Here is a 13,722-nt window from a genome sequence, read left to right as displayed (position 1 = left end):
AGTTCTTAACTTTTCATCTCTTCTCTAGTATATTACTTTATTACTGCTTTGACATATCTGTCAATAAATTCCTGCTTTTCACCTGGGAGAGTAGTTTTCACTTTGCATATTTAAATTTACAAGATTTTTCCTAGATAATTTGCTAAAAGGAACAATGTTTTCCATACTTTTGTTACTTTCCAGTCGCCTTGTATAGAAATTTTGAACAGTTCATTTGGTGTTCCTCCAGGTAGAATTTACCAGTGTTCCTCATAAAAGTACTTAAGACATTTTTCTCCATGGTTCTGTTTGAAAAGTAAACAAGTAAATACGTTTGCTTCACTCACAGCAGTGGAAATGAACAAATCAAATTAAAATTCCTTTAAAAATAGTGAGACTCCAACAAATAGTGGTGATTTGTGAGACTGAAATGGTGGTGATTTTTTTTGCAAAAATAACTTCAATAATGTTTCAAATTAAAAATTAAAGAGGGAAAATAACATTGTATATTTTAAAAATACATTATCAGATAATTTTCTTTGACATTTCTTTCAAGATTGAGTTGTGCTGGGCAGTAACCAAACTGCATTGGTTCTCACTAGTCCTTTGCCCTAGACTGGTTTGTTGGCATGTATGTTGGACTGTTTCCTACACGATATGTGAGTGTTGAAGTTTGCAAATGCCATTTAGCATTACTCACTGTACTTATTTCAGGCACACAGTGTTTCATAACTGCCAGTGAAATATACACTTTTTATTACTCCAGTGCCCTTTTATCACACAAATCACTACATATGAAAAAGAAGATACTCTTTGGAATCACGTAAATAATTGCTATGGTGAGTTATATGAGGACAGCAGGATTGATGCAATTTATTTTATCACCAAGGATGTTTCTGTGCGCCGCACGCCACACATACTTTACCTTCAGAACAAAACCCAGAACCTCTCATGTTACTGTATCATTTTATAAAGGTTTATCTAATATGAAATTCTGCAGTTTGTAATAATAAAATACTTATCTCTAATTTAACATACTTTATACTAAAGAGCTAGTATTGCTAATTACAGTACAATGCAATATTTAAGGTGAAATGGCTTAATGATTTAGTCAGCCTAAAATTATTTACAGTGACCTCTTGCTATCTATATAGCAATACTATAAGGGAATACTATAAGTTGGGATAACCTAAAAAAGTACTTTTTTTTTGCTTGAAGATATAAAGCAGTACTGTCTATTCTGATGACTTAAATGCACTGATGCAGTGAATCAATCACTCAGGTTAGGGCAGAGCATGAAAGGGCAGGATAGGGAAGGCCAGGCAAGGCAAAATAAGGGAAGGCATTACTCGCCAGGATGCACGGGTTCCTTCTGTATTAAGGTGAGCTAACATTAAAAGTCAGATTCATGATTCTTCAGTTGCCTTTGAAGGGGTGTGAGGAAATGTTTACTAACTGCATGAAGGCTTCTCAGTTACTGTATTCAGATTCCCGAGGACCAGTGACCAGAGAATAATAATAAGATGACCATCCTAAATCTTGCCATTGTCATTGTGTTAGTCTTCTTAGTGACCCTGGGCAAGTCCCACCACACATAAGAGACTCAGTTATTTTCCCACCTCAGGTTCAGCTTCTAAAATGCTACACACAAGCTCAAGGTCTGGCTGTGTGTACCTGGTGACCATCAGCTGCAGTATGTCTAGGTTTTGATTTTTGATGATCTAGACATGGTTGAAAAGTACCTTTACTTTGTATATTCCAAAGGATGATAAAAATTGCACTATCTTACTTAAACTTGCCAGTGGTACATTACTTGTGATTGCACTAACATCTTTCTGAGGGTCATGAATTCTTTTTCTGATCTCAGCCAGAAAAATACCAGATTAGGGATGGATTGGACTCCTCTAGAGCACTTTTGATTATTAACCACAAACACTAGACTTGTCTACAGTTTGATTCTCCTCTTCCTGATAAGGCATTTGATTAACATTAGACTCAAGGTGTACATACATTGAAAGTTTCTTTGTGTTGCTGACATATATTAGTTACTTATTTTTCAGCTATTGAGAAACAGGTTTTCAAGGCCAAGGTATATTTTCAGTTTGGCTGTTGTGCTCCCTATCAAATCCTAATTTTACCCTCTAAGTGTTAATTGAGAGGTTTTCAAGCTACAGCTAATATCAATGTGAATATGGGAGAGCATTAAGTTAGGAATTTTTGAAAACCTATGCTCTTATTTAGTAGCTTCCCATTAATAGTTACACATTGTGATCTATCACCTAGATTTCAATCAGTTTAAATTTGTTGTATGGATTTTGAAACATACTATTTTAAATAGCAATACCATGCAGTATTAAGACAAACACTACTGAGAAATCCACATAAGCTGCATAAATATAATCGTTTTTATTCAATCTTGCAATCCTATTAAAAAAAAAAACCAAACATGTTCAATTGTGTCACTACTTTTTTTTTTTTTTTTTTTGTTATTTATTGCCCAAGTTCATGTATCAGCCATTTCATTAATTTACTTAGGATAGAAATTACCGTAATAGCTCTGTAGTCACTGAAGATGTTCCACCTTCACTTTTCCCATATGGCCTCTTTATATCTGAAGTGCAGCTTTGCCAGAACACCAATAAATATCAACAATTAAGTCCAACAGTCCAGACAACTTCTAAATCAATTCCTAAAACTCCTGCATGCAAGTTATTGGATCTCTCTGATTACAACAGTTTGTCTTGGCAGGGTTTTCAAGAGCTCTCTTACTGCTGGAATAAGCTGCATTTCTCTATTTTGGCAGGACGTGAATGGATTGTTCCATCTCTATATAAATATAGAATAAAAATATTCATTAAGTATATCTTATTATGTATCATTACTATTGAATTTGTCATTTTCCAAGGAATGAATCATTATTAGGATTCTTTTCTCTCCACATACATTTTTAGAAATCCTTATGAATTCTGTTAATGCTGCTAGCCATTTGTTTTCTACTATATATCTAACTTTCCTTTCCACTATCTGTGTTTTAGAACTTTATTTCATAATCATTATTATGAATTTCCTCTTTTTAAACTTGTGTTACATTCAGTCTAGTCTTCAGCCAGTTTTATTGCTTGTTTGTTTTAAATTCCACAGCAACCAAAATAATTTATAAGGTAAGGAAAGCTTCTTTACACTTATGAAGTTTAGGGCAGATTGTTTACAGCACATACTTAAGCATCTTTCAGTTGGTATTTGTAAATATTCCTGTTGCTTCCCCTGCTCCCGTCTCCAATAGCTTCCTTCACTTTGATGGCTAATCCACAAACATGCTCCTCTCTTGGTGAGCAGGAGGGGAGAGCGTCTTCGTCAGCTGAATTCCAGCAGAGGTTGGTTACATGACAGACACTGGTAAGAAAATACCCAGCCAGAGTCCAGGCAGTTTTCAGTCTGCACAGAAGCAGAAACTTCAAGGCTAATAGTGTTCAGGTATCTACAGATGGTACTGAGGGCTGGCCTGACCATCCTTGCTGGATGCTGGATGTAGATTCCCACCTTAGGTGCTTAAGCCCTCTCTGTACAACTAATCCAGGAGCTGCTTAGGAACAGTACAGCTGTGGTGTGTAACATACACTCCTCATTTTTACTGTTTTACTATATTTACTCAATATAGACTGCATATAACAGAAAAAAATTTCACTCCGAGGGAAGTGGAGCAGGATGCCCAGGGAGGCGGATCAACCTTCATCCTTGGAAGGTTTCAAGACCAGACTGGATAAAGCTATGAGCAGCCTGGTCTGACCTCAGACCTGAGCCTGCTTTTTGTGCAGGAGGTTGCACCAGATGATTTCAAGTCCCTTCCAATTATCTTATGATAATGTATCAACAATATGTCTATTCTCAATCTCTTTATCAAATTGATAAATTTTATGTGCAGAAAAATTGAATAGCTTCCAAATTACGTTAAAATTCCTGATTATTTTCTGAAAATACCTTTAATTTTTAACACATTTACTTGCGTTCTTTCCTAATTCCCTTCCTGATCGAAAAGAGTACTCGGAAGGAGCGACTCCTCCTTTCACAATTAATTTGCATGATTCCAACTCATACTTATGGTGGGTTTAGCACCAACCCATCTGTCCCATCTTACAATCATTAAAGAGGAAGATAGTTAAGCTTTGTGGTGGGGGAAGGTAGTTTGTAGTGGTACCAGATATTTGTTTTAGCTTTAATAAAGCATTGACAGGGTTTTAGCATCCAAAACATGTTACCATATGGTTTTGTAGGAAAAAATTTTCCCTATGACCATAAGAAAACTTCAAATATATTCTTAAAATATTGCAGATATTACAGTATTCCCTTACATGTCTCTTGGCATCAATTTTTAAATAGCAGAAATAGATTTAAATTGTAGCGTACACTTGTTTTTATCAGAGATGTTTCATGGTTTTACAGTGTTGTGATTGTGGTAATCTTATGCCAGAGACCATATAAAGCTATTCCAAATGGATATTCGCTAATAACCAATTGCGTATTTGCTTCAGCTTAGTTACTATAATGTGTTTCATGACTAAGCAGAATTTTCACAGAAGAAATTCAAATACAGTCTGAATAGAAGGAAGGGGAAATATTTTATTAACCTGTTGATTTGGGAGGCCTGGAGTATAAAGTGGAAAATTATTTGTGGATGCATGTCAGTGCCCATAGCTTTGGGCAGCTGCCTTTCCATCTTGCCCTGGGCAGGACCCTATGAAGCGCCCTGCATCATGAAGGACTTTGCCAAGACTTTTATGAAGAAAGAGCCCTTCAACTGAATAGCTGAATATCATATCTTGCATTAAAAAATATCTAGCCGTTATCCTAATGCTCAATAGAAATATTAAGCTTCCCTTTAGCACTGTCTATCCAGAGCAGCTCTGTGAAAATGAACTAAATACACTGCCGACTCATACCGGATCAGGGGAGGGAGCAATGGTTTAACATCTGATTGTACTGTGAAGGTAGGAGAACTACAAGGATATAGTTTGTCTTTCTGTCTGCTAACCTTACTTGGTGTGCTGGCAATTAAAAAGAATCACTTTTCTATGCATCTTCCTGAAAATGTCTCAGTACTTTTTACTGTCCGATTCTCTAATGAAAACCTGAAAATCAAAATGCTTTTTTTTTTTTAAGCTTTGAAAATTCTAATTGAAAAAAATCTGCATCATTTTCACTGAAATAAAAATGTACTTATGTCTGTGATGATCTGGGTTTAATAAACGAACATGAGTAGGGAAACCCACAGGTCCAGCTCCATGGTTACTTCACACTGAGAGGCCTTTACAGTCCAGAGTCTGGAACCACCTTTGTTTTAAGGGGTGGCAGGAGGGGAAATCTCCCAGTAATCCAGATAGGAAAAAAAAAAAACAACCAAACAACCCAAAAAACCAAAACAAACAAAAAAAAATCCCCAGATGTGAGATCTTTGAAGTAAAGGCTTGCTTTTTTTCTTTGCTGCAGCACAGCAGGGCTGTGATCCACAAGTGAGCATGGTTAAGGGATACTGCAGGACAGTAATTAGCTGCAAAGCCGGAGCCTGGTCCAATGCATAATCTTTCCAAAACCATACCCTCTAGTTATTGGCAAGCATGCCTTCTGACAAGATTGGACACTTTTCCTCTGGTATTTGTTTGCTCATTTCATATCCTCAGTATAATTTTCTGTCTTTATCTTGCTTTCCTAATACTGTTTATAACCCATGTTCAAACTATAAGCAGACATGACTTTGAAATGAAATGTGTAGACAAAATGGTTTAAGGGCAGTACAGTGAAAGACAGACTATAGGAGAATAAATAATTTCCTGCCGGTAGCTGCCGTTCTATGCAGTCCAACAGCAAATTAAACACTTGATTATATTAATATATGTTGTGCGTCGGTAAGCAATTGTCACTGTGTTTAGCAGTAGTTCTGGTGAACAAGATTTAAAATGAACTAGCTAGTAGAGTTTTGAAAAACAGTGTTTATTGTTTTCCAACACTTCAGCTACAAACACTTTTGTCATATTCCCAGCCATCACAATTTGGTCAGGTCAGTACAAGATTTTTAAAAATTAAAGTTTGCCTGTTAAACTCTCTAAACACAAATATTGTATTCTCCATAGTCCTGTTATCCCTCTAAGATTTTAATACAAACGTATTTCAGTGACCAGTATTCTATCTCTAGTCACAGTGGTATAATCCTGTTGTCTTCAGATACTGTTTTCCACAAATTTTTACAATGGTTGTCTCACAGCCTTTTTAGCTGTAGTGACAACACAGTTTAAACCCACCTTTTCAACTGCTAGAAAGGTAATACTCTAAATCAGAGTAGTGTCAAATGGAAGCTGTCTAGCCTCAAACAACAGATAAAACAAAGTAATCTTGCCTGCACAGTCCATACCTTCAGAGAAAACCCAAACTAACATTTTACACCACTTTCTACATGAACAAGATGTATACTTAGTAGACCAAAATGGGAAAAGGCTTTAAGTTAATGACTAATGATGTAGGAAGCATTCATAGTTGTATTCTCAATGTGTTTCTGGTTGAGATCCCCAAAGGGACTTACATTAGACCGTTAGACTTGACAGTAGACTATTGTGTTCCTTAACTTTCAGGTAACTGCTTTCTGTAGGAGAATGCATAGCCCTAAGTTACTATGCACAGGATCTATGTACTATGCACATACTATCCTATGATGCACAGGATCCATCAGGAACCTCAGGACAGGAATTGTAACTGCCATCAAGGAGCTGCCTAAGCGAGCTGGTATAAAACAGCAGGGACAGATGTGTCCTATCCCTCTCTGAATCTATTACATTAGCGCTGCTAAGAGCTGCCTGCTTCCATCCTGATGTGTTCATGCACACCTTCTCTAAAGACTGTTTAATCAAAATTCTCAGCAGAGATCGTAACTAACATCCCACGCAAGTGCCCAAGTAATGAAGATAGTCAGTCTCTCATTACATAAAATCTGAAAGCTCTGAAAGAAGTTTGAGAGCTCCTTCTGAAGACAGCCTGTACTCTGGGGCTAGGGAGAATATCCCAGGCAAAATCTGGAATTGTGCCGTGTTGTCCAGACCTTAAGCTGTGCAGTGGTCATCACCAGCATGATTGTCTTGAATGAAGACGGCTGCTGCTGTATTTTGTGTGGGACCCAAGCTGGCAGACATGCTCTGAGAAGCCTTTACCAGCTTGAGCCCTCTAGGAGCAATAGGAGGAGAGACAGCTGCATTGCAAATCCCAGCAGGCAGCCTTAAATATCAAATAGTCCTTAAACTGCACAGCAGTGTCAAGACTCAGGTGTCCCCAAGCATAATGAGAAGTGTGATTTAAATAGCTGGGCAAGACTAATGTTTAAAGTTTAGGTACTAGGAGTAAAGAGCAGCTGAACTGGGGTACTAAGTCTATGTTTTTAACTGGAGGTCATAAGTTTCATATTTAAAACTTGTCAAGTAATCATCACTAACATCTGCATCACATTCCTCAACCAAGCCATTTTCAGGATTTTTGCCGTCTTAAAAATGAATCTTTAATTTGCGCAGATTGGCTGAGACTCAGGAAGGGGGACAATATGAAGGGCAGGTGGAGGGAAGGTGTCATGTTCCCTCAGGAAGGCTCTGTCACAGAGGCGAAATCTTACCAACCCAACAGAGCCCTGCAGGCACCTGTAGCAAGCAAACAAGGAACACCTCTGCAATCACCACTGTCCTGGCGGCAGGTTGCAGAAAACTCTCAGTTTTTATCCACGTTTGAGTCTCCAAGATGAACTGTGACTTTTAGAAAAGGAGAGCTCACTTCCTGAGGCAAGCATTTTACCCAAAATGCCAATAAAAATTAAAAACAATGCTCTCAAATTTATAGTGCATTATTCTGAGGAAACCCACTCCCTTTCTGTAGTTATCATATAAATAAATATCTTCCTTTCATCTGGAAGATACTTAACGATTTTTCACGCTGTTGTCAATTATAAATGAGAATGGGCCAAACCATAGCCCCCACAACACTGTTCAAATGATCTTTTTCCATTATAATTGATATTTTAGATCGCTTTATAACTGCTTCAGCTATAAATTCATGCCCATTATTTGTAATAAGTGCTGGCCTCATTTAAGTATGTTGGCTGTATTCCCGGCATAATGCTTTTGGAAGGGAATGTGTTCATACTGGGCGAAGTGGGGGAGAGTGAGGGATGACCTACAACCCTAAAAATCTCATTAATAATTAATTGCAGCAGGAGAAGATAGTCATCTACTCCATAGTTAATTAGGATCTCATCCCTTTAAAACATGATGCAGACATACACGCGAGGATTCCTTCTACCCCTCAAAACTGCTCAGCCCAGAGCAGCCTGTTTGTCAGTTCAGGGGCTGGCAAGGTGTAAATCTGCAGCACAGCTGAGCTGTGCAGCACCAAGAATGCAGAACAGGCAACCGCTGAGATGGTGGAGTGTCCGGGAGGAATAAGTTTGTGTCCTGAAAAAAGGTATCACCAGGGTATATCCCCACACCAGCCAGGTCAATACAGTGGACAATTTGCCTCTGCGGAGCCTGTAGAGGAGTCTGTACATTCCCCTGCTCTGTCTGTGCATGGTGCCAGACCCAACAGCAGAGTGCTGCCTGCATCCTTCCTTATTGGAACTATCATCTTGGTTACCTGAGGAGCTCTGAAAACATCTTAGGGGCTGAGCTGCTTCTCTGGCACAAAGCTACCGACCTCAATAAACAGCTTACCCACCTCAACTGCCCCACCTGAATGGCTCCGAGACCCCTCACTGCTCCAGGTAGCTGTCTACATATACCTTGACCCCTCAAGAGCAAAAACCTCCCATGCTCCACCTGCAGCAGCCACTACTTTTCTTCAAGCATTTCTTAGGCAGCTGGGTAGGGCAGGAGAAGGGGCAAGGGACCAGGGTGAGGTGTGGGCTCTAGTCCTGCTAGAGATAGGTAAAACCAAAGTGTTAGGCCTGCAACAAGAAGACAAGGGAGTGCCGTGGATAGGACCATGTTCTTCAGGTGTGTGTGGAGGAGACAGCGTGGGAACGGTGCAGAGGAAGGCTTGGGTAAAGATTGCAAGGGCAATGGCTGCTGCTCTTGCTGGGAAGGGCCACCCCTGCCTACATATCTTAATACAGATTGCAGCAGTGATGGCAGCATTGAGAAGGTGGGTGAGCAAGGGGCTTGCCTGGACTAGGCAGCACCTCCAGCCTGCCACACGCCATGGGCTGAGAATGGATGCCTCATCTGCCAAAGCCTTCCAGCCAGGTCTGCTCATGAACATGTGGCAGGGTAACATATGTGCTGTAGGCAAGAGAACAAAATAAGCTAGCAGACAAGCTCAGCAATGGGAGGGCAGGGCTGGCAGTGCAGCAGTAAGTCCTGGTATGAAGTGCCTGGGTGAGTAGGTAGGTGGATGCAGCCTGCTCAGGCTCCCTGTCTGTGGGAGTGCAAAGTAGCTGAGTCACAAATGGCTGGGTTTGTTGCCATTGTTGGCTGAGGAAAAAACTGAGCAAATAAACAAGGAAATTTGCAGTTATTAACATCCAGTTGTTACTACAGTTGAAAGCATGTGAGGGCAAAACTGAGTTTGGACAGCAAACATAACTCTGTCAGTTCCCTACTCTCTTGTGCTTGACTGGCAAGCAGTGTTCTTCTAGTCCAGGTTATTTGCCTTTGAAATTTTTTATGGTTTTTCCCACAGGAAAAAAACAGAAGGTAAATTTTTACTAGGCAACTGCAATTAATCCCCATCATCACAGACCTCTAATTTCCTGCCTTGCCACGTGGGTTGCAGCTGTAGAAAAGGAAAGATTATCTCCATCCATGACATGCAGTGGACAGATGTGGTGGTCTGGGAGGAAGGATGTCAAGGTCAATGGGAGTGTGCCTTTTTTCTTTCTCCTTCTTGACTGTCTCTGCAGTGTGATCAGAAAAGCTAGAAAGCACAGAAACCGTGTCTTGGGTCTCAATAATGGCTCCTCTCTCTGTCCTTCCCTTCCCTTCGATGCCATCTGCTGTCTGCCATCCTTCCCAGGGCACCGTACACTCTTATTGGGCTTTGCCTAGACTGTAGGCTGGGTTACCTATTTACAACATCTTGAGTTTGCTTGTGGTTTTACTGCATTGCCAGAATTTCTCTGAGGAATGCAAAAGCAAGAAAATAATCCTTTGCAGCACTTCATGTTGTAGAAAAATCTAATTAAATTTCAAGGGATGAAGACAGCTTCCTTACACTAAAGACTTTCCCCTGCTGAATCACAAAAGCATATTGGAAATAACAAAATACACCAAAGAAAAAAGCAAACAAAAAATTGCCACAAAATGTTTTATGCCAGAAATCATTAGACAACTGCAATTGAAAGGCCATTACCAACTCCCACTATAATAAAAGACTTTATAATTGCAGTCTGAACAACTAGGGTGACACTTTCTACATTGTGTATTTATCTCCCATGGGACATATCTTGGCACTGCTGTTTATTAATGTAGATGATAATCATATAATGAATGACTGGATTGATAAGAGTATTTTGAGAACAGCTGCTAAAAATAGTTAAAAGAACAGAGCACATTATATCTTTACTAGAATCCTTGAAAACAAACAGGAAGGGCTGTCTTTAAAAATTAGTAAAAGTATAAAATAAAGATAGTCATAGCATTTAGAGAAATTTGTTCCCATCACAAGTAATTCTAGGCTTCATATTTTTCTTGTAAGAACCGAGAATCCATCCTAGTGAGCAAAACGAATCACATGGGTAATTAGCTTTTGGGTGAGAGGTAGGTGTATATCTCTTTATTGTAGTATCACCTGTATTTGTCAAGTTAGAAAACATACCAGTTTTAAATGAATGTTTTTTCTGGATGTCAGCCAATTCCTCTTATAATTGTCATCTTTTTTCCTTCTTTTACCATTTCAGTTATTTGGGTGTTTCCTAGCCTGGGAGACACGGAATGTCAGCATTCCTGCTTTGAATGATAGCAAGTACATTGGCATGAGTGTATACAACGTGGGGATAATGTGCATTATTGGTGCTGCTGTTTCATTCCTTACTCGAGACCAACCCAATGTGCAGTTCTGCATCGTTGCTTTAGTCATCATATTCTGCAGCACCATTACTCTCTGCCTTGTGTTTGTACCTAAGGTAGGTGAATTTGTTTAGCGTGGGTCTGGATTTTTTTCCCTTCTGTTTTGTAATTGTGATTTAATGTGTAAACGTTCATTGCCTTTTCAAGTACAGGGGATGTGTGTGACTCCTAACTAAACCAAGCCCATCTATAATCTCTTGCCTCTGGATCCTGAGAGGAAGAACAAAGCTTCATGAGATTTTGGAGAAAGCAGTCTATGCAGAGTGGCAGGAGAGTGAATATGCGTGTTTCTAATGCCTATATCTTTACTGAATCTTTGCCTGGGGAAACACAAGTTATTTTCTGTAATTTCAATGGAATAGTCTCCATTTCCAACTTGTAGGAACTTTCTAGAAAGCGTGATCAGTGGGGATTCAGGAGGGACAGGTCCAGTTGTCTACTCTGCCATGTTTCTTGTGTACCCTAAGCAAGATAAACAAGATCTCTGCTTCTATACCTGTAAAACAATAAGACCTTTTTAGTTCACTGGCATGCTCTAAGGCAAACTGTGTTGAGACTTCTAAGGTATTCAAGTATTGTGGTACAACAGAGTTTATCAGTACTTCAGAGGAAAACTGCATGTATGCTGCAAATGCTGACACTGAAGATGTATTTACTAATGGGTATATTAATGGACTAAGTAAGGCACATACCGGGAGGCACGTGCTTTCATTTGGTTTTGCTCTTTCGGGCTCTAAGGATGTGTTTGTTGTGCATTGTTGGAAGAGCTGAGAAGACACTTACCCAGAGGGGTAGAATTTGATCATTTCACTTGTGCATTTAAACCTTAGACATGAGTATGACAGATCTTGAATGAAGGCAAAACTGGTTTCTACATAAGTTTACTTTAGAAAAGCCTCGGGTTCTGGAGAATGTATTTGGCATTTTGAAGTAAAATGTGTAATTATATTCATTTTAAGTGACTTGCATAAATCTAGATTATCACCCTAAATCAGATGCATACGCAGTTGGATGTCTGGAATGTTTGCAAGGCAAGAGTCAAGATGCAGGTTCTTTCACCTCTGGAATCTGTTTTTAGGTTTTTCAAATGAGTAGTGATAAAAAGGTTATGACTCTTTACTGGTCCACATTCAATAAATGTATGGAGCAAATTACAGTGAATAGGTTCTAGTGCTAAGTGGCATCCCTGGTGATGGTTCTAACAGGGGCAACAAGAACTATATGTGTAAAAGGAACAAGAAAATAAATTTATCTCATAGTGTTCCCTCTGAAAGAAATTAGAAGCACATGCTAGCAATAGAAGCTGACTTCTGATCTGCAAAAAAGAGAAGTAATTCATTCTCCAGGAACAACTAACCAGCATAGCATGTTTTTACAAGTTCTGCACTTCACCTCTCAAATATTAAAAAACTGTACAGACATATATAGTTATATTTTTATTCTGGACCTTGGAGAATAATTGTAACTTCATTCTAAATTAAGGGAACATTCACAAACACAGCAATGGAGAGTACTTTGAAATACTGCAAGATTTAAGTGTGTAAGCTGAATGAAAATGCATATTAAAACTCTGATGCCAAAAATACCTCCATAGAATGTCAGAACTCTCTTCAAAGAGAAAATATTATTAATGCTGTGACATGCTCTTCTGCCCCTGTGCTTTCATGCTCCTTTGACCATCCTTCTTTTCTGCTGCACAGTCACTGAAATTACTTTTCTATTTCCTTTTTTAACCCCTTCATCTGCTCTTCTTTTAAACCCCAGTTACCCTGCCCTCATTTTTCCTCTCAGTTCTTTCTACTCAAAATACAAATATGAACCGTAGCCTTCCAGCATGAAGTAATTCATCTTATTCCATGTATTGTCAGGTTTCCAAATGCTTAGCTATTTTGTATTAAAAATGATCCTCACCTAAGGTACAAAAATAAGATGCTGAAGCAGGAGCTGGAGTGCAGCACTTCCAATGCCCATGCAAGTGCTTTCACAGCTGGAGTTCTTCTTGCACTCATATGTTTTGCCCTACATTTCTTCTCACCGTGGTGTGCCACAGTTACAGCAGGACAGCTGGCAAGCGCTCTTTCCTGCAACCTGCTCTAGCACAGGCTTCTCAATAGCTTGTCTGGACCCCTCAGATGATTAGATCCACACCACCCAGTCTGTACATCTAGGTAAGATGTCGGTGCGAGAGAAGCACCAAATCTCTCCCCTTAGCAAGTATGTAGTGAATTAGTACAATTTTGGTGACACAGGAAGATTGCTAGTGAAATACTAAAGCTGTGGCTTATCAAGCACGGGAGAAGCTAATGAAGACTTGAAGACTGCCCCTTTTCATTTATTACACTGTGGCCAGACAGATGCAAGCAGTGATGTGGGTTTGGGTCCGATGAGTACTTCTACTTCTCTGCTCTACAGAGTAAAACACATTCCTTTTAACTATTCTGCAGCAGTCTCCTGAGCCAACAGTGCTGGAAATCCCGTTTTGCCCCACAGTCTTTTTATAAACATGAATAGGCAACTATTCAACAATGTAAGCAAACTAGAGAATGAAACATGACATTTTCCCTTTACTTCTTGTCAGTTCTACTAATCTTATTTACTTATAACATGGTGATCACTGTATTTCTCCAGTTAAATGTCCACCTCGTTCACTGCCATT

General features: G+C 39.2%; 1 protein-coding gene across 5 annotated transcripts in view; it reads left to right on the top strand.

Annotated features, from left to right (window-relative positions):
- Window positions 1–13,722, top strand: part of GABBR2 (gamma-aminobutyric acid type B receptor subunit 2) — a 502,330-nt gene that overhangs the window by 447,752 nt on the left and 40,856 nt on the right. For all 5 annotated transcript variants that reach the window (XM_080378574.1, XM_080378573.1, XM_080378575.1 and 2 more), the window contains one exon: window positions 10,898–11,122. In XM_080378574.1, the coding sequence (XP_080234700.1) occupies window positions 10,898–11,122 (225 nt within the window). The remainder of the gene's footprint in view (window positions 1–10,897; window positions 11,123–13,722) is intronic.

The sequence above is a fragment of the Falco punctatus genome (genome assembly GCF_963210335.1).
Source record: "Falco punctatus genome assembly, chromosome: 3".
In the NCBI taxonomy this organism is placed as follows: domain Eukaryota; kingdom Metazoa; phylum Chordata; class Aves; order Falconiformes; family Falconidae; genus Falco; species Falco punctatus.
Note: the sequence above shows the minus strand (reverse complement) of the source record. Positions and strands in the feature narration are given on the sequence as shown.